The 22,462-nt window shown below is 39.8% G+C and overlaps 1 protein-coding gene across 1 annotated transcript in view; it reads left to right on the top strand.

Moving 5' to 3' along the window:
• The window catches only part of LOC149445624 (uncharacterized), a 114,638-nt gene that overhangs the window by 69,021 nt on the left and 23,155 nt on the right, over positions 1-22,462 (top strand). Inside the window, exons 34-39 of the mRNA XM_089653507.1 lie at positions 5,895-6,845; positions 9,764-9,952; positions 10,755-11,041; positions 11,451-11,625; positions 20,732-20,976; positions 21,455-21,638. Coding sequence (XP_089509633.1) covers positions 5,895-6,845; positions 9,764-9,952; positions 10,755-11,041; positions 11,451-11,625; positions 20,732-20,976; positions 21,455-21,638 — 2,031 coding nt within the window. The remainder of the gene's footprint in view (positions 1-5,894; positions 6,846-9,763; positions 9,953-10,754; positions 11,042-11,450; positions 11,626-20,731; positions 20,977-21,454; positions 21,639-22,462) is intronic.

Raw genomic sequence — 22,462 nt, 5'->3', positions numbered from 1 at the left:
AGTCAACAAATATCTCCAAATGGTATACCTACACATTACTTAGCAATCATGCACTTAAAGTGTGTAGAAACCCCAAATCTATATTACAGTGTGTTTAACATCATGCCTCACTGTATACGAATTTCATAAGCAGATACTTTTTTGGGCATCTTCTTCAGTTGGCCAATGAGTGACCAGTCTGATAAGCCTGATAGCTAGATCAATAGTAAACTGATCTAGGATACCCAGGTAAGAAACTTTGCAAAAAGTTCACTAAAAAAAAATAATAAAACAGTATATAGTGAGACATGATGCCAATCTCCCCCAAAAAATAGATATTGTGCCAAAAAATAGGTATTGTGCTTACATCCCCTTTAACATTAAAATAAATATGCTGAAGTGAGGTCTACTTTAAGTGATAACAGGTTATTCATGCTTCCCGACTTTTTGAGACAGGAAGAAGGGACACATTCTTGCCCTACTCCCAATTATTATTATTCAGAATTTATATGGTGCCAACAGTTTGTGCAGTGCTTTACAACATGAGGACAGGCAGTACAGTTATCATACAGTTTAAAAAAGGAGGAATCAGAGGGCCCTGATCATTAGAGCTTACAATCTAAAGAGGAGGGTTAAGGATATAAAAGGGAATAAGTGTGAGCTAAAGGAGAAAGTAAAAATTACAGTTGTTAGGTGGAGGTGGGATAGGCTTCTCTGAAGTGAAGGGTTTTTAGGGATCACCTAAAAGTGGACAGAGTATCAGATAGTTGGGCAGATTGGGGTAGGGAGTTCCATAAGATGAGAGAAGCTCAGGGGGAAGTCCTGGAGGCTAGCATGGGAGGAGGTGACATGGGAGCTAGAGAGCAGGAGATCATAGGAGGAAGAAAAAGAACTATTTGGTTGGTATTTTGAGACTAGATTAGTGATGTAGCTGGGGGCAGAGATATGGATGGCTTTGCAAATGATTGTTAGTATTTTGAATGGGATTTGTTGGGAGATTAGAAGTCAGTGGAGGGATTGGCAGAGAGGGGTAGCAAACACTGAAAGGCTGGTGAGATGGATGAGTCTGGCAGCAGCATTCATGATAGATTGAAAGAGGGATGCAAAAGGTAATCCAATAAGGAGGGAGTTGTAGTAGTCAAGACAAGAGATAACCATGGAGATAATTAGAAACTTTATGTTGTCATTGGTTAGGAAGGGATGGATTTTAGACATGTTGTGTAGGCTGAAGTGACAGGCTTTGGCCAGTGATTGGATGTGAGACCAAAAGGATAGTTCAAAGTCCAGGATTATACCTAGCACCCTAGCATGTGGGGACGGGTTGAAAGTTGTGCCATTGATTTTCACAGAGAAGTCAGGGGATGGGGCACGTGGGGAGGAAATATTATGAGCTCAGTTTAGGATAGATTGAGTTTAAAATTATATTAAAGCTTTGTTGTTTTTTTAATGACAAATATGTCATATTTACCTGCTCTGTGCAATGATTTTGCAGCCTGATCTCTTCTTATTCATCTCCTGCTGGTGATCCTTGCTCCTTCCCCTTAACCAGTGTCCCCAATAGCAAGCCACTTGCTATCAGGACACAGGTACTTGCTCGCTCCCAAACCCTGCTCTATGCAACAATAGGACATAGAGTCGTGGCTTAGCCCTGCCCCCACTCTCTCCTCATTGGCTCACTTGATGTGAGTGGGAGACAATGGCTCCTGCTGCTGTGTCTCAGCCAATAAAAAAAACAGTGATCCAGGACAGCTGAGACTCCTGTACACATCACTGGATTGAGAGGGGGCTCAGGTGAATATAAGAGGGGGCTGTGGGGGGCACACAGAAGGTTTTTTTACCTTAAAGCATAGAATACATGAAGGTAAAAAGCTTCGGCCTTTAAAACCACTTTAAGGGAATGGTGTTACATCCAGACTGAGATCTCTGTTAGTAAATTACTGATGCGTGAGGATACTTAGTACTGGGTGAGCTGAGAGGCACAGAGATAGATTCAGGTGTCATCAGCTTATAGATGATATTGAAAGCCATGGGAGGCTATTAGTTGAATCAGGGATGTGGTGTAGGTCAAGAATAGGAGAGGTCCAGGAATGGAATCTTAGGGTACCCTGATGGAAAAGGGAAGAGGAAAGGAGGAAGTAGAATTGTAAGTGAGACTGAAAGTGCGGTGGGATAGGTAGGATGAGAACCAACAAGGAGTACAGTCATGGAGACCAAAGGAGTGGAGTTTTTTTGACGAGGAGAGGGTAGTCAACTGTATCAAAGCAGCTCAAAGGTCCAGGAGTAGGAGTATAGAATAGTGCACATTGGTTTTAGCTGTTAGAATCTGCTCTCGTAAACTTCACAAACAATTTTCTGTTTGTGTGTTGAGGGTGAAATCCAGACTAAAGGGGATCAAAATGGTTATTCACAGTGAGGTGGTCAGTCAGTCAGTTGTAGACCATACGTTCAAGGAGTATGGAGGAAAGGGGAGCAAGGAGATGGGGTGTAGGTTGTTAAGATTGTTGGGGTCCAATGAGGGCATTTAAGTATCATGTGGATCAGGAATAAATAATAAGCAAAAATGTTCAGTTAAACCCACTTCAATAATCTGAATGCTGGATGAATAATTTAGTGCAATGGAAATACTTTTTGAAATTAAATAGTACATTTGAGTGACTCTGTACATCAGATCTGAAAGAGGGACATTAATACAGAAATAAGAACAGAGGAATTTGTTTATCCCAGACCTCTGAGTGAGGAATAATTGGAACCTATGTGTATAAGGACACTTGTGTGTTGCTGGGAAAGAGAGCTCTTATGATAATTGACAAGATCTGTGAATAATTCACCTCTATTTTTGGTGTGATGGAGTATTTACTTGTGACTGATTGACCCTGGATGTAGACAGTCTTCGTCCAGGGCCAAAAACCTGCAAGTAGTCGCTCCATAAGTGATTACATGCGAGCACCCATGATTAGCTGTGGGAGCTGTCAGCCCCCTCATTGATTTCCGTGGGGCTGCCTCCTGCATTTAATTGCCAATATAATTGGTGATGGCCTCATTCTCAAGTGTGTATGGGGCCGTAGCCTTTTCCCAAAGTCACTAGTTCTGTTGTTGGGGTACCCCCTAATTACCAGTTCTAATTTTTGCCATGCTCCCCTGCTGATTCCTTCATCTAAGGGAGTACTGAGAAATAACTGTTATTTCTGGGTGTGAAAAAAATGTTACCTTCACTTCCCAGGAAAAGCAGTTTGGGCTGAGAAGCCAATTGCCATGCCTGAACATCATAATGTGAGTTCACAAATGCTCTGATACAAAGTTTACACCAGGTTCAGACTGAGCACTCCTAAAAATGAGTGATGGATGAGTGTGGGGAACGTGAGCATCGGTAGAAGGGGTTGTAACCTATCCAGAGAACCTGTTATTCTGTCTAGAATGGGTAGTGACAGATTGTCTACCAGAACAATTTTTAAGATTTTTCACACATGTTAAAATCTGCATTATTTAAATCTGCAAACCCCAAAATTGTCTTGGTATCCTGAGACAATTTACTGTTGTCCTGGACTCCCTGGAGCAGCAAGATTGCCCTGAAACGAGGGTGGGCAGCAGTGGCAAGAAGGGAGAGGGACCATTCACAGTACCCTAAAAATGATCACTTTTATATGAAAACCCCTCCCCAACAGTTGCAGCAACAGCACTGTGATGGTTTTAACCCCTCAAATACCACAACTTTTATAAACATACTTTGGTAGACAAGGGATTAAACAGATAACCAAATTAATCTTAAAGTGGATACAAATTTAAATAGAAGTCCAGACAAAATGGTGGACAGTTGAAATCCATATATGTTTTCTATTTTACTGCAAAAGGATTCGTAGTTTTGTTCTGCCACTCTTGTAATCTACACTCCTCTGCCACACCGCACAGCCAGGATGGTCACTCTGTTCCTTCACGGTTCAGCTTTAGAACTTGGAAGTGGTAACACTGTAATGATGAACCAGGTAATGATTGTGTCATCTGCTTGGCTGTACAGTGTGGTGAACTGGGTAAATCACAAGACTGGCTGAAGAGAAATATACTGTACATCCTTTGTAAAGCAAAACACAGTGAACATATCTGTATTTAAAATGCATATGGAGTATTATTTTCAAATGAAATAAAAAATACAATAAAAATTCCAATGAATCATGTCTGGCATTAACTGAACATTAGTGTTGGTTATACAACTGTACATTGTATAACCAAATTATTTTTTTTATTCTGTATTACAGATAAGACTACTTCATCTGTTACTGCAGGATCATCAACTAGTAAGTGGACTTGACAATATAAGAATAGATGGAAACTGCTTTATAGCACTACACTTCAACCAATACTAAAGTGCTAGCACCAATAGGACACATACCCCTGTCACCACAACACTATTTACAGGTTTACCTTCTTCTGCAGGACAGATTACATGTCTTTTCATAGCAAACAGCGAGATATATAATTTTTTAGGACTGGAATCAAAATATTACATTTGTGGTGATAAGCACAGTACTGCGCCATGCTTAAGTTAGAGCGTTGTGGTGCTGTTCATTTTAAATGACACCCTAAGGCAACACCTGTACTGTGGTGTGCGTTGCTGTGTTGTATTTCAAAAAAAGGTGGGGTTCAGTTTTGGCTGCACTGGGGTGGGGTGGAAGCCTATTCAAAACGAATTGATTGAATTGACACTAAGTAATGTCCTTATTCTACAAAAAGTATCCATACACACCGAGTAATTAATGGCCCTGTAATCTATTTTTCTTGTAATTGTGCCTTACTGTGTTTTTATGCCTCTTTGTCACATTCTCATTAAAGTGATACTAACGTCTTGTTTTTTTTTTCTCCTAAAAATAACGTTATACTTACCTGCCCTGTGCCTTGGTTTTACACAAAACAACCCCGATCCTCCTCTTCTTGTGTCCCTTGCCGGCATTCCTGGCCCCTCCCTCCTGTCGGGTGCCCCCATAGCAAAGAGCTTGCTATGGGAGCACCCAAAGAGTAGCACTCCTGAGCTGTGGCTCTACATGTCCATTCACATACAGAGCCGTGGCACGGCCCTGCCCCGCCCCATCCCTTTCTTGATTGGCTCACTGGCAGTGATTGACAGTAGTGGGAACCAATGGCTCCCACTGCTGCCTCAGCCAATAGGGAGTGAGAGTCCCTGGAGAACTGAGGCTCTTGTGGACATCGCTGGATCAAGAGGGGGCTCAGTTAAGTGTTGGGGGGGCTTGGGGGGCTGCCGTACACATACGGCTTTTTACCTTCATGCTTAGAATGCATAAAGGTAAAAAACCTTGAGACTTTAGAACCACTTTAAGCTCCGGAACCTCTCCTTTTCCCACTTACTTCTGTTTATTTATAATGAGAAATGCGTGTTAGTCACAGTCATGTGCACAGCTCTTTTTTGAGTTAGGAATACATACTTGAATAGATTTTATTTTTAAAAACATAGTTTGGTGACGCTTTAAGTCAACTCATGTTTACCCGTGATCAGGGGTGGACTGACAACTCATGGGGCCCCCGGGCAATAGGGGATCATGGGGCCCCTGTGTGCTTGCCCAAACTCAAAAAAGCCTATGAAAAAGGTACCAGGGGCATCTCATGGGGCCCCCTACTGACCGAGTTTCCAAATGGTCAGTCCGCCCCTGCCCGTGATATAACACAGATTAATGTACATGTGTTAGCCCAATGAAAAAGTGGCAGCCTAAATATTTAATGCATGTTAGAAGGGTGACACTTAACTCCCCTTAACCAGTTCCTAATAAAGCCACAGCTATGTTCTCCAATGAGCTTCATGTTTTATACATTTTCATTTTATGAACACGTTATAACTGCATGTACAATATTAGATTCATTTGATTATGTCCTAAATTGTTATGCAGACAATTTTTTTTCTGATTTACCAGCTATCGGGAGCACCACATCAAAAGCCACTGGGCCCTCAACCGTTACCACCACATCCTCTACAATCAGTATAAATGAAACTACAACAGCACCTACATCTTCAATAACGTCAACCAGCAGAGCTACCTCCTCCACTGACAAAACACCAGCTACTACCACAGCACACACACCTCTTAGTACTACTGGTGAAACTACAACAATTTTCACTCCTACAACGTCTGCACTAAGCAGAACAACAGGTGTGACAGCTACTGCTGTGACTACAAGTTCTACTACTCTAAGTAAAACAACAGAAATACAAACACCTACTGAAGCTACTCCGGCCTTAACCACCAAAAGCAGTACCCCCAGCACAACCACATCTCCTACTACCAGCAGTGCAACACCTCCCATATCAATTGCATCTACACCAACCACAGCCACTGAAGCTACAACAACCTCTACTACTATCACTGCTACGTCAACTGCTATCACTAGTGAAACTGATATTTCTACTACAAGTGTAAAAACATCAGCTATAACTGAACACATAACCACACCGAACTACACTTCTGAATCTCAAGCAACAGCAACCTCTGGAGAACCTTCAGCTACTACTACAGAGCATACTACACCTCCCCCTTCTAATGATAAAACTACAACAATTACCACACACACAACATCTGAAATAATCACAACAGGCATTACAGCTACTACTGCAACTACTGCAAGTCCTACCACTGAAAGTAAAACTACAGAAACACACACATCTACTGAATCTATACCAACCTCAACCACAAAAGGCACTGCTACAAGCACAACCACATCTACACCATCAATATCCACTGAATCTGCTACTCCAACCACATCCCATTATACGCCAGAATTTTCGACAAGTGAAGTTACTACCCCAGTAAAGTCAACAACAGCTGTAATTACTACAAAGAATACCGCCCCTTCAACTATAACAGAAGGTACTTTAATAGGTATCACATATTAATTAATGTATTACTCTGTAGATAGGAGTTTAAAAAATGCTGTAGTTAATCCCATTTGTGCTGTGCTATACATTAAGATAATCCATTGCCATGTCTTATTTTTGCTTCTCCTGGTCCCACTTCTTCTGGTCCCACTTCTACAACAATTGCACATTCGGAAAGTAATGATATAGTTTCATTTTCCACTGTTGTTGCCTTAGTACTCTTAAAGGATAAGTTCACCATTTAGCACAGTGGCTAATTGGTTAGCACTTCTGCCTGGCAGCACTAGGGTCATCAGTTTGAATCCCAACCATGGTACCACCTGCCTGGAGTTTGCATGTTCTCCCTGTGCCTGTGTGGCTTTCCTCTGAGTACTCCGGTTTCCTCCCACACTCCAAAGACATGCTGGTAGGTTAATTATCTCTTGTCTAAAAATTGGCTCTAGTATGTATATGTATGAATGCGAGTTAGGGACCTTAGATTGTACACTCCTTGAGGATTAGGGACTGATGTGAATGTACAATATATATATATATGTGTGAAGCGCTGCGTAAATTGATGGTGCTAAATACGTACCTGTAATAAATAATAAAAAAAATATCCTAAATGCACATCTTTTTGCAGGTAAAAAATGGGTGGGTGCCATGCAGTACTCCTGCAGACTTGTCAGTGTATCTGTCTGCTCATACCTCATTTGAGCAGACAGATACACAATGACAGGAAGAGAGAATGAACTACCATAGCGCTCCAAGAGCACCATGGTAGTTCATTGAGAACTACAAGCTGACAGCTGCAAAGGCTGTCTGTTCTTGTAGTTTCACATTCGCAGAAATCTGTGAATGAATGATGTGGCCGGGTGGGCAGAGACCTGCACGGTCAGCTTTTTTTAAAAATAGTGACAGCTAGTGGGGGAAGAAGACCCCCCACTAACTGCCACTAGATGCAGTGGAGCGGGCAGTGGCTGTGGGAGTTAAACATGTTACATGTTCTTAAAGATTTTAGCCAGCAGCTTCTCAATATAACTTTTTTATTAGTTACAGGAGCTACAGATTCTAACGCGTTTTGGCAAAGACCTTTCTCATAGCATACAAAAATAAAATCAAACATAGTATATATAATAGCACAGCCCATTCAAACAAATGTGTGGGTGGTATTAACTTAGGTTACTTAATATCAAATGAAAAATGAATACAAACTGAAGACAAAAACTTTAGATGTCAATCTATTTTTGAAGTGAAATCATGTTGTTTTGCTAATGTTGGTTTTTAGATATGATGTTTGTTTACATAGTTACATAGTTAGTCTGGCTGAAAAAAACAAAAGTCCATCCAGTTCAACCATTTATTAAAAAAAAGTTATAATCCTATACCCACAGTTGATCCAGAGGAAGGCAAAAAAACCCAGCAAAGCATAATCCAATTTTCTCCTGCAGGGAAAAAAATTCCTTCCTGATCCCCCAAGAGGCAATCGGATATTCCCTGGATCAACTTTACCTATAAATGTTAGCATCCAGTTATATTCTGTGTATCTAAGAAATAATCCAGGCCTTTTTTAAATTAATCCACTGAGCTGGCCAGAACCAACTCTTGAGGGAGTCTATTCCACATTTTCACAGCTCTTACTGTGAAGAAACCTTTCCGTATTTGGAGATTACATTTCTTTTCCTCCAGACATAAAGAGTGCCCCTTTGTCCTCTGTGATGACCTCAGGGTGAATAACTCTACATTGAGTTCACCATATGAACCACTGATGTATTTATACATGTTGATCATATCCCCCCTTAATCTCCTCTTCTCAAGAAAGAATAAATTCAGTTCCTCTAATCTTTCCTCATAGCTGATCTCCTCCATGCCTCGTATAAGTTTGGTTGCCCTTCTCTGTACTTTCTCCAGTTCCCCAATGTTCTTATTGTGAATTGGTGCCCAAAACTGAACTGCATATTCCAGATGAGGTCTTACTAATGATTTGTACAAGGATAAAATGATATCTCTCTCTCTGGAGTCTATACCTCTTTTAATACAAGAGAAGATTTTGCTTGCTTTATAAACTGCAGCTTGGCATTGCAGGGCAATATTTATAAATAGGAATGATTATATAACATTTGCTAGTAAATATTTGTCTTGTGAGGGGGGTATGCCCTTTTGATGTTTAATGTTTTTGTCTTCAGTTTGTATTTGTTTTCTATTGGATAATTAATCTAATTGCTTTAAGTTAATACCGCCCCCACATTTGTTTGGTTGAACTATGTTATTATATATATCATGTTTGATTAAATTTTTTATGCTATGAGAAAGGATTTGGCTGAAACGCGTAATCATCTGTAGATCCTGTACCGATATTTTGTAACCAATAAATGTATTATATTGAGAAGCATCTGAGTTGCTGGTTAACAACTTTAAGGACTACATTGAGACAAGTGAACGCTTTAAAATAATCAAACACAAAAGTGGGGGTGCCACCTCCAGTTCCACACCATAAATACAGAGAAGCTGCCTTACAAAGTGAAAAAGATACTATAAATATAAATATATTGATTTATATGTGTAATTCATATTTACCCAATTAGGAAACGCTGTAATAATTGATAAGAGTAGCACTTTTTTTTCTTAGATTAATATTTAAAGTGAATGCTTTAGCCTGAGCACCGGCCTCCAGCTCTCATTAGCAACACAGCAGTTGAGCTTGAGTGAGTTTATTCCATGTTACATATTCCATGCTAAAACAGGTGGAACCTGTTCCCAAAGGTGAACTTATCCTTTAGGGCTTTTGGGGATTAACTTCTTAGGAGGCATAATGAATCAAAGGTGCCAGACATAGTTTGGACTGTGATGCTATCATTTTCTTTTTTTCTTTTGCAGAAAAACATAGGCTGAAAGTATAACATGACAGTCCCTTTTGTTTGTTTTTAACAGAGTTTACCACACTTGTTACAACAACTGGCCCTACAATGACACATGAGGCTCCATCTACCACGAGGAGTGAGACACCGCCAGTTACAACTTCTATAACCACAATTCCTGTCACACAAAATACTCAGGACACCACTATCACTTCCTCTACATTGTGTGTATGTGTATACAGTGGATCGTCATATACACCAGGTAATGTAGTCAACAAGAAAGTGATAATTATTCAGTTATGGAAACAACACAGAGGGGATAATTTACTAAAGGGATCTTTCATCTTTCAGGCTCCTTTGCAACTCTCTAAATGTCAGATCATAAGCACATCTATAGTCTTTTCATTGTTCTTATGATCAGAGGTTTTAATTGATTTATTGTTGGCTGTGTTGTCATGGAAAATCATTAGGAGCCTTAGGCAGGCCATAGACAGAGCGACTTTCTTTCCGACAACCATGGCAGAAACCTCATTGGAATATTTCCCTTACCTCTTGTTTTTAGGTCAACTTTGAAACTGTGGACTTCCCCTCACTTTCTTGGTGACAATAGTCACCAGTAAAATAGATAGCTCGAAACTTCCAGTTGAGACACAAATATAAATAAAAATTTGACCTTCCCCATCTATCCAAAATTAAATTAGAAAATGTTTTCTATAGTGATACATACTGTATAATAGAAATAGTAAAAGTTACTGCATACACACATATAAAGTATGTTAGTCTGTTAGTCAAAATAATATGGTATTGTATGGATTTTAGAATACTAATGGCATTCTTTATTTTAGCAAGTATGCAAAATCTGGTGCAGCTCTGCATAGAATCCAATCAGTTTCCAATTTGTATTGCCAAAGCTTAATTGAGCAAACTGAAGTTAGAAGCTGATTGGCTACGATGCACCTGATTATGAGTGCACCAATTTTAGTAAATCTTCTCCATAATGCAATTATTGTAATATACAAATACATTGGTGTGGCAATTATTATGATATTTGTTTTAAATATCAGGTGAAATAACTAGTGGTGCAACTGATGACACTTGCTACAAAGTAATTTGTGATCCAGAATGTCAGACTCAAGTGCAGCATTGGCCTTGCTCAACAACACCTCCAACAAGTAGTCCAAAAACATCATTGACTAGTATTCAAACTCCACCTTCAACTCAGTCAACATCCACCACAAAATCATCCACTACTCCTAAACCCAGCTCAACCACCGTTACAAAAACCACAACCTTGACAACTGAAGTTGTGACAACACCTAATACTGGATGCATACTTGATCGGCATTATAAAGTAAGTAAATTCTTTCTTATGATTATGCTGATATGGGAACATACAATCTAAGTTGGAACATCCCACTTTTGTTATTTTATTTATTAACAAACAGTTTGCTATTTATATAATTACCTAATTTTACTTATAAATGCTGCTGATTTTACATATTCCTAGACACTAAATCTCTTATGTTCATTCATGATATGTTATTTGTATTTTTTATGTTTAATTGAATTACCTGTGAGTAACCAAATGTCTCAGTTTGGACATTTAGATCCTGGTCCTGATCTATCCAAGGCTTACCTTACATTTACTCAAATATATGTCTAAGCAATATTACTGGTCTGAAATGAGAAACACCCCCAAGGTAAGGGGCAAGCCACACTCACTGTCTCATGTAATCCTCTGAAATGCTGTATTTCTCCAGGAAGATGAAGAGTGGACACTGTGTAACTGTACCAAGGCTCGGTGTTTACATAACAACACAGTTGAGATTACGCACATCAAATGTGATCCTCCTCCTAAGATCACATGTGCCAATGGACGCCCACCAGTACCTGTTCCAGATGAGGACTTATGCTGCTGGCACTGGGAGTGTGAATGTAAGCTCTTCCACTCAATGTAATGGCTTTTAATTATGCTAAGAGCTATATTTATTATGAAACATCTAAGTCACGCAACTCTATTATCATATGAGATAAACATGCTCCTGGAGTGTCTGAGCCAGGGAAAAAAATCTCTGTTCTCATGATAATATGCTGTCAATTGGCACAACTATTGTGGGTGGATGCAGATGCAAAGTTTCAAAGAACGTTTGTGCTTTGTCTAGGCAGGACTTAGCAACAGGTTCATTCAATGCTCTCCTAACCACCATCCACATACCTTTTGTTCACACCATTGCTGCTCCATTCATACATCAGGAAAAAATAATCTGGATATGAAGGAGCATGTGACTCACTCTTCTTTCTTTCACATGGCAGTGCTGGAATTTGGTGATTGGCCCAGCATTTTCACATTGAGGTAGGGAAACAGTCATCAGCCCTGTACAGGTTCTGACTAAAGGGATTTGAAGCTTGTATGTGGCTTTTGTTCCTCGCTTACAGCAGCCAAATGGAGCAGCAGTTTCTGAAATTCTCATAATTCTAGGATGCATCACTAGAGGGGTCACCAGCAGGAGGAAGGATGTTCTGATTCCCCTATATAGACCTTTAATTAGACCTCATTTAGAATACTGTGTCCAGTTCTGGAGACCTCACTTACAAAAAGAAAATGATAGGATGGAACGGAGAAGAGTAACAAAATTAATGAAAGGTCTGGGGAATAAAACATATCAAGAGCGACTTCAGAAAATGAACATGTACAGTCTGGAGGAAAGAATGGAAGGGGGGACATGATTGAAACCTTTAAATATATCAAGGGGGTAAATAAAGTTCAGGAGAGCAGTATTTTCAACATGAAACCAAAATCAAGAACACGGGGATATGACCTTAAACTAACTGGAGGAAAGTTCAAAACTAATCTCAGAAAGTACTGTTTTACTGAAAGAGTAGTTGATGCTTGGAATAAACTTCCAGCAGAAGTAGTGAACCAGTCAAGAGTAAATAGCTTCAGATATGTTTGGGACAAGCATAGATCTATACGCAGACAAAAAAAAGTTAACCAAAAAACAACAACCCCCCCAAAAAAAAGAAACAACCAAAAAAAAAGGACAAACCTCCCCCTCAAAAAAATACCACACAATAAAACAGGCAGACTAGATGGACTGGATTTTTTTGCTGTCACCTTTTTATGCTTCTATAAGTAGGCGCTGCAAGGGATGGGGCATTACGTTGCAACTCTTGCTTTTTACTCCAAGGACCATGAACTTATTCACTTTAACAAAACCAACTCTTACCCACCATCTTTGGCCATGATCTTTCTCCACAGCCACTGCCTGCTCTGATATTTACAACTTGCCCGACACAACTTCTCCTCAGTGCTGGCTGAGTTTGCACAGTGACCCTCGTAAACCCAAACTGGGCCATACTCTAAATATCTCTAGTCTTGAAGCTTGACTCTATGTAGGGAAGCAGAATTCACTTCAGATGCATCTATATTACTTGTTTATTTGTAAAGCAAATATATATACATTTAAAAAAAAGATGTAAAACATATGTTTAAAGTAGTAATGCAATAACTAGAAAAATAAATTAAACCACTATAGCTTTTGTTTAATGTATAACTCACGGGTAAGTGTGAAAAGAATGTCTGAAGTTTTTTAATTCTTTGGCATACTAAAGTGTAACTATAGACAAAACTTTCCTTTTGTCTTGGACAAAGTAGAGCAGGGTTAAAACCCCTGCCAATTTTTTTTTAATCTTTTTTTTGTTTTTTTTTCTTGTTTTTTATTATATCTTTTGTTGAATTTTCCATTACAAAAGAAAACAAAACAACCTTTTAACTTACAATTCACATACACACAAATTCCATTTAAATTCTCCTATTCCCTACCATACCTACCTCCCACCTCTCCCCCCACCCCCCATCCAATTACCCCTGTCCATAGCCTTAATCCTTCCTTCCATAAACCTCCCATATTTTTCTATCTTGAGCCAAGTGTCTTCCCTCACTCCTCCACTCTTTCCTTCCTTCACTCACTCCCCATGGATAATTAGTTGTATATTCTCTAAACTTTACTCCTTATACTCCCACCACTTCTAGATATCTTCTGGATATTTTAAAGTCTACCCAACTACTCCACACTTTCCTATAGTTTTCCATTTTATCCTCCTCCATATGGTATAACTCCTCCATCCTGCATATATATTCAACTCTATTTAATCATTCGTTTATTTTTGGGGGTTCTGAAGCTTGCCAGAACTTGGGAATAAGGCCTTTAGCTGATCTAATTAGATGCTATAATACCCTGTTTCTGTATAGTTTCACTGAAGACTCAAAGTTGTAAAAAAAACCTTGCCCACGGGTCTGTCTGTATGGTGTTCCCTAGTATCTCCTTGGTATATTGGATTATTTCCTGCCAGTACTCCTGTATTTTAGGACATTCCCACCATATATGTGCCATTGTTCCCTTTTTTTCTGCAGCCCCTCCAACATAAAAGTGAAAGTTCTAATTGTTGATTACATACCACACTCGGTGTGATATACCACCTCGCCAAACATTTATAATTAATTTCTACTGTGATCATATTTATCGCCTTGTGAGTTAATTTAAATATTTTATTCATTTGTTGCTCATTCAATTCTGTTCCCAGCTCCTTTTTCCATTTCTCTAAGAACAAGGGAGGATCAGTTCCCTCCATCTCAATAAGTATCTTCTAATTCCTGGAGGTAACACGTTTTGGAACTGTGTTTACATTCAACAATCTTTCAAACAATCTTTCTTACTCATATTCTCTTCCATATTTACCCAACACTTCCCTTGTGAATTATGTGTCCAATCTACAATCGTGATAATATCACCGATAAATATTATTTCCTAAAATTAGGCAGGTTTAATCCCACGTTCTCTTTTGCCCTACACAGAGCCTCATACTTAATTCTCAGTTTCTTATTTTCCCATATAAACTTAAATATCATCCTCTTTAATATTGCAAAGAAAGACCCTGGTAGATGTATTGGGAGCATGTGAAACTTATACAGAATTGTTGGTACTATCACCATCTTTACCAAGTTTATGCGACCTATCCAACTCATCCTTTATTTTGTTTATTAGTGGAATATAATTTGCCTGGTATAGTCTTTTTATTGAAGGAGTTAACTTTATTCCCAGATTACCTAGTTCTTTTTCTCTCCATGTAAATGGAGACTTTTTTGTAGAGTTTGCTTCTCTATCATTGGGACATTGATATTCAATATCTTTGACTTAGTGGGGTTTATTTTCAAGTTTGATAACTCTCCATACTGTTTTAATAATCTCATTAGATTAGGCAATGATATTCTTGGATTTACAATATAGAACAACATATCATTTGCGTATGGTGCCACCTTTTGCTCCACATCTATCTTTATTCCTGTTATGTCTACATACTTTCTTACCATCGCCAGCACTGGTTCCAGGGATATTACAAACAGCAAAGAAGAGAGTGAGCATCCCTGTCTAGTTCCATTATACATTTTAAAGAACTGTGAGAGGACTCCGTTGACCTTTACCACTGCTGATGGACCATTATAGAGTCCTTTTATCCACTTTAACAGTTTAGGCCTCAAACCTAATGCTTCTAATGTGTCTAATATGAATCCCCAATCAACTCTGTCAACAGCTTTTTCCACATCAAGCAACAGGAATATTGTCGAGAATTTCTCTGTCTTTGCTTTTTGTAAAGGAGCAATGATCTCAAACCATTGTCCCTCCCTTCTCTGCCAGAAATGAATCCCACCTGATCCTTGTATGTCCACTCCGGAATCAATTCCTTCAGCCTAGCTGCCAATACCTTAGCATATAGTTTTGTGTTGATATTTAATAATGATATGGGCCTATAGTTGGTGCACTGTGAACTATCTTTCCCTTCTTTAAGTATAATTGTTATGAATGCCTGCAGTGATTCTTCCCTCATTGCCAACCTCTCTCCCACCGCATTCATATGGGAACAAATTTTAGGGACCAAAAGATCTCGACTCCTGTTCCATTAGATCTTTTAATTCTTCTCTTTTGACAGTTATCCTCTGATGTATGTCCAAGCCCATCTTCTTTTTATGTGACTGTTCTAATTTATAAAGCTCTTCAATCACCCTCCTTATTTTTTCTTCCCCGTCTTTCTTTTTTTTGTTGCCCCTATCAAGATCAATATTCCCCTAATATATGCTTTATGAGCCTCCCATATTGTGGCCACCGAAACCTCCTCCGTCTCACTAGAAGCAAAGAGTTGCTCTATTTCCCGCCTTAGCCTTTTCTCTATTTCAGGATCTTGTATAAGCGTCTCATTTAATCTCCACATAACTATTTTCTTCAGCTCCCCTCCTACCCGTAGGGTCATTGTGACAGGAGCATGATCAGAGATGGACATAACCTCTATCTTGCAACTAACCAATGATTCCAGTTGTCTATGCTCGATCATTATATAGTCCAGTCGTTAATACGATCTATGTACTGGAGAGAAAAAGGTGTAGTCTCTTTCTCTTTTATGTTTCATTCTCCAAGTGTCAGTCAATAGACAATTACAAAACAACCTCTTCAGCTATTTTAGTTTCCTACCACCCTCTCTCTGTGTACCATGTGATGCATCCATCTGTGGATCCAGACATAGATTCTCCTGCCACGACTAGACTACCCCTTTTAAATTCAGTAAGTTTTCTTAACACACCCTCCAGAAATATTGCTGGATTTTTATTCGGACAATACTGTAAATATTAACTATTGTGCATTCAAATCCTGGTAGTTTTCCCCTCAGGAATAGAAACTGACCCTCTTGGTCCACTAGTCTCTCCTCCAGGGCAAAACTTACATTATTTGAAAACCCAATTGCCACTCTTTTAGCCCTTTTTATTGGGGAATCAGCATAGTACCAGGTTGGATAATACTTTGAGTATAACTTAACATTTATATCATGGGTTATGTGTGTCTCTTGCAAAAACACTATGGAGTATTGGTGAATTTCCCTAAGTATCTTATTTCTTTTACCCATGGAATTTAACCCTTTCATGTTATAAGTGATGAACTTATTCAAACTAATTTCTGATGTTATTTCACTTCCCCACCATATTTCTGATCGAAGACACAGAGGTCTAGACCCTTAGGACATGGACACCCCCCTCTTACTGGACCCTCCCCCCACCTTCCTCCCCCTCCCCCCTGAAAACCCTCCCTCAATTCTACATCCCACCCTCCCTTCCTGTTAACTATCATACTCCTAAAACACCCATGGCCAAATATTACCCTGGAATCTGTCATGGATTGTTTCCACTAGCAATTCCTATTTTGGGATGAGACTCAGAACATTCACGCCCTCCCTGAACCCTAGCTGGTAACATTGGTTAGTTCAGGGTTTAGCAGCATGTTTGGCTTCCGGACAACTCGCCACTCCATAATCCCCCCCCCCGAGCCCTCCTCCTACCCTTCCCCACAATGAGGGAGGGAGGGACAGAGGGCAAGGGAGACATAATGCTGCCGGAGGAGGAGGGGTGGGGCTGGAGGGGCCAGAGGAAGGGAGAAGGAAAAAAAAAAGACCTGGGTCTAGGAAGAGACCGAGGAGATCTCCTCCTCTGCCTTCCCCAACCTCCCCTCCACTTCTTCCATTCGAGTTAATATTTGGCCCAAATCATCGCAAAATATCGCCATCTTATTTCACGTGAACATCTCCGGTCTCGGAAATATTTCCGCCATCTTAGTTTTTGTGGGTATTTGTGACATTGTTCCCTGTTGTTCCGAGACACTTTGTTCCATTACACTTCCCTTCCCGGATCCCAGATGACAAGCAGGATTGATCTTCATCATACTTTCCTATTCCTTCTTGTTGCTTTTCCAATGTTCACTTCTCTGGGCTTTTCTCCTGTAGGGGCATATATTTTCTAATTGTACTGGTGTTTGCGTTTGATTATGGGTTTTTTTCACCCCCCCCTTTAGCTGATCTACCTGACGGCTCTCCTGCTGTTTTTCTAACAATGCACAAAGTACCCTAGTACTCATCCCCAGGAGGGCTCTCCTTTTACTGTACAGTTCCCTGATCCCTGCTGTATAACCCTGAGGGTAAAGAAAAATTTGATAGTTCCATGCCTCTTTGAAAACACCCACATTGTGTCGTTGTCCTGCTCCCCCATCTCTCAGACTTTCAACATTTTTAAACTGGGACTTTCAGCTTTGGAAAAGAATTTTAAAAGTCCTGCCATGAACCACAGTGACTGACCGTCCCAGCCGTACCCCAGGTATTGAAGACATCTGTCACAACGCACTCTCCTGTCCTCACCAGGGTTTGGGTCCAGACTCTCACAATTATTCCAGTGGGGGGGAGCTCCAGATTCTCTGAATGTTTTTCAGGGTGTTTTCAGTGTCCTCTAGTCTTCCAAAGATGCTGCCCTGGGTGGAAGTTCCTCCGACGCCCGCACCCCCTCCTCATCCACAGGACCCCACTGCTCCCCCGGTTCTCCCGGACGTCCAGGACCATCAAGTCACATGGCTGATTGCCTGGGTACCCCGGAACACTCCACGTACCCCGTTGCTTCCTCCTTTCTGTCCTCCGGGATCTCGGGGTTCCACCTCTTTCTTTTGGTTACCTCCGGCTGCCGGCCCTCCTGCACGTCACCGGCTCAGCTCTGACCCCTGGCAAGGGTCCAGCACTGACTCTCCGGCACCTCTCCTCTCCAGCCATGGGCTCAAGCCACCACCATCCGCAACATGGTTCCATGCTCTCAGGAGACACTGCACAGGGAGCTGTGAATGCTCTCCACTACACGGAGCATGGGGTTTCAGGTGAGGGTCAGGTTGTTCTCAGTCCACACAGCTCGGGACCCAGCAGCAATCACTCCTCGGCAGGGCGTCCGGAGCTCCCGCAACACACCGCTCAGAGCGCCATGTTTCGGCCCGTCCCCTGTCTGAAGAAGACTTCTAAAAGACTTGTTATTTTCCTGTTGGGAAGATTTGCTACCACTTCTTTTTCCAGTGACACAACGAACTAAGTGGGAATGTTTTGAAATTCAGGAGAAATTCCATGTTAGACAGGTGTCACCAATGGAGGAATCCTCTGTAACTCCTTTTCTAGTGCCAACTGTAAAACTTGGATTTGCTATCACTTTTGGTCTGGTGACAATAGTCTAAATACTAAAACAAAAACCCGACAGAGGCTGTAGTCATTTCCCAACTCTATCCAAAATGACAAAAACGTAGTTTTGTGGTTTTATAGTAACTTTTAATTTAAAACACAGGTATTGTAGTCCTTCAACCACACACAGTAAAATGAACTTCCGTATCATGTTTGTAGTTGGCACATCCTGTTTGCAAATTACTTTGGCAGGGATAAAGCATTTTACTGCAGAAGAATTAGGTGTGTCCAGCATAAGTTAAATACAAAAAAAAAACTGCGATATGAGATATCCCTCCTGGCTCTGTGGGTTGTCTGAGAGTTTTCTTTTATCTGTATCTGCTGCTCTCCTTTCACAGCCACTTTCTAAATGCTATTTTAAATTGCATGTCCCACAGCTATAGCTTTGGTATAGTATGAATGGCAAAAGGGCACTTTTCCATAAAATTCAATGACAGTCTGATAGTTATGAGGGATAACCAAAGCTTTCCACCTAACAAAACAGGCCTTAGTAGCAATGATGATCATGGACCTTTGTCAAAATGATCTTGCAGATGATTAAAAAATCTTTTTCTTCAGATATTCATTTCAGACAAAGCGTATCAACACATGTGATAGGGTTGCATTTTTATATGAGTAGTCAAAAATAGACAGTGATCTGATATGTCTAATAAAATATATCATACTATTGTTTGCTAGTTCTTTGATGCTTGAATAGCAAATTTACAGTATGTACAGATTCATCTAAGGTAAAAATATGCTGTTACACAATAGCATTAATACTCTTGGCCAGAGTTCAGCTTTAAAAATAAAACCATAATGCTTACCTTTCCATTCCCTTGACTATAGAAATGGCATACATACAGTATAAACTAGTGTGCACCTGCCACAACAGCTAAGACTCAATGCACTATGCTACAATTACCTTTATTTTCCATAACAACCCTTATTTTCAGCCATGAAAGAAGAAAGTAAGTGAGGCTGAAAATGATGACTGTGATGAAGACATAGTTTAGAGCATTGAGTCCTTTGAGGGAAAGGGGTTGAAGCTCCTAGCTTTGAAAAATGTCTTCAGGAGTTTTTCTCAACAATAACAGCCCTTGTGTACCACTGTGGATCTTTGAGATAATTGTTGTGGATACTATTCATATCCATCTGCTGAAGAGTAGTTCAGGAGTAGTGGTCTGTTTAACAATTAATTCAACCAAGAGTCAAACAACTTTCTTCCGATATTAACACATTTTTCTAACTGAATCTTAGGTGAAAATGTGTGACTCAGGGATGAAAGTTGTGTGAATCTTGATTAAAAACAGTGATAAGTAAACCCCTAAGCTTTGTATGTTAAAGTGTTACAAAACCCATGACCCTGCATTCACTATATCTGGTCCCCTAGAGTACACACAACATGGAAATGCAATTGTTGTAGTAAATATAAACTGCTAAATACCTTTTCTCATCAGCAGTAAATATCAGTCTTGTGGCTTCTATCAGTGTCTGGCTGAGCACTGCTTAATCTTGTAAGAAGAGGTTTCATTCTGCTCTGACTGTCGAATGAGGCTGCATAACCCCTGACCCTCTGTCTGGACAATTGTGATTGGCCCTGTGATGATCACATGCACCCTCCCTAAGAAAAAGAAACCTCTCTAGCCATACACCCTAAAATGAGCATGTGCAGAGTGACTGCTAGAGCCCAGTACTATCAGCTGATGGATTGGGGACAGTAGAAGAAGGGAAGGATCATAAAAGACAGGATCAAACAGTCTTTTTACACAATGGGGAAGGTTAACCTCTTAGGTTCCACCGTGAGTATAACAAGCATAGTTTACTGCATATGCAGACTGATTTTACTGTTGTGGGTTTAGTAACACTTTAGGAATGCACAAATTAAATTTATTTCCTAAATATGGCTAATCGCATAATACTTAATCTTTGATTGTGCTAAGCAACTTTAATGTGAATAATTTCTTTTGTTATCCAGGTGTTTGTTCTGGATGGGGTGATCATTATAACACCTTTGATGGGACATATTACAGTTTTCAAGGCAACTGTACATATGCTTTGGTGGAGGAGATAGAAAAGAAGACAGATAATTTTGGTATTTATGTTGATAACTTTGACTGTGGATCAAAAGATCGTGTCTCCTGTAGTCGTAATGTTATCATCCGATACGAAACTCAGGAAATCCAAATGAAAAAGAAGAGCTTGCCTCATACCGATGTCCAAGTAAGATCATGTACAAATATACTGTGTGTTGCTCCCAAACTTAGGCTAGATGTGGAGTAAACGGGGTGATGATGTGCGTGCATACATTTTTGCATAATGTATTATATATATTGAACACTAAACAATAGCTGCCTGGCTGTTTCTTAGTGTAGACAGTCCCAATAAAGTTTTTAAATCATTAAAATAAACACAAAACCCATAAAAATAAACCCTACTCCCTTTTACATGTATTGCACAGTTTAAATATCCAACAAGGACGATAAGAGCATCTCCCAAACTGTAGACAGATGTTTAAAAATGTACATTTGTCTAAAATGTCCTTATATGCTGTAATATTACCTGTGCACTTTAGGTAGAGTGTTCATATAATTTTGGCCATATAATATGCACACCTCCCTTCCCTCTTTGTACAAAAACACAGGGGATATTTAATCTATAGTATTAAAAATTTAAAAATGTCTGACTCTTTTTTTTGCAGGTTGTTGTAAATGGTGAAGTCGTTGGTGTGCCCTATAAGAAATATGGAGTAAAAGTTTATAAAGTTGGCATTTATCATATTGTGGAAATTCCTGAGTTGAAGGCTAATGTTACTTTCAATGGGGAGGATTTCTCTGTCAAAATACCATCTAATGTTTTTGGGAAAAACACACAGGGACAGTGTGGTAAGCTTTGTGTCCTGATTATTCAATCAGTGATTTTTATGGTGTTTTAAGGTCATATAATGATTACAGAGAAAAATGTAAAAGAAAATTAAAACATGGGGGCATTTTTAGATTTTGAGAATTAGTTGGATATATTTTTACGTGCACTTGTCCTTTTCACTTTTTGTTAGGTGCAATGAAAGTTATGCAAAAGAAAAAAAATGTATTTGTTGTTGATTTCAAATTTTGATAATGACATTTAAATACAACAGAGATTGCATGTGATCTTGGTATTCTCAACCTGCTTATCATGCTCCTGGCAGGTTCCCCTTGCTGAGAGAGCATTGTCATGCTTCTTAGTCTGCCTGCTGAGCATTTCATGGAGAGTTCTTAGCTCATCAACTGGGCTGCTACCAACCTAAGTTCATGGAAATAGGACAGAGAAGCACTATGTGAGGTTCTTGATCATGTGACCACCATGATTCCTCAGTCATGGTGATCACTAAGAAACCCTTTTTCACTTATAATTTGTCTTCTGTGTGAGTGCTTAGCTTTGGGACCAGGCTGCAGTTAATAGGCGTGTGTCGTCAAGACAAGGTCAGTAGTCAATCAGTGTGGGTACCAGACCTAAAGATTAGCTAATCATGGTCATCACATATTTTTGTGGGACTAACTTTAGCGATGCCTGAAATTACAGTATGTTTTCCTTTTCTCAATTGTGCAGACACTGAGCAAAGCTCTGAATGCCCATGTTTTTCTTTCTCTTCACAAAATTCACTAAATGGGATAGACACTCTTACTGACCAAAAGAAGCAGCAGCAGAGTATTTTCATAATTAGGTGCCC

The sequence above is a fragment of the Staurois parvus genome, unplaced genomic scaffold (assembly GCF_062004578.1).
Source record: "Staurois parvus isolate SC_StPar_1 unplaced genomic scaffold, SC_StPar_1.0 ptg000715l, whole genome shotgun sequence".
NCBI lineage: Eukaryota > Metazoa > Chordata > Amphibia > Anura > Ranidae > Staurois > Staurois parvus.
Note: the sequence above shows the minus strand (reverse complement) of the source record. Positions and strands in the feature narration are given on the sequence as shown.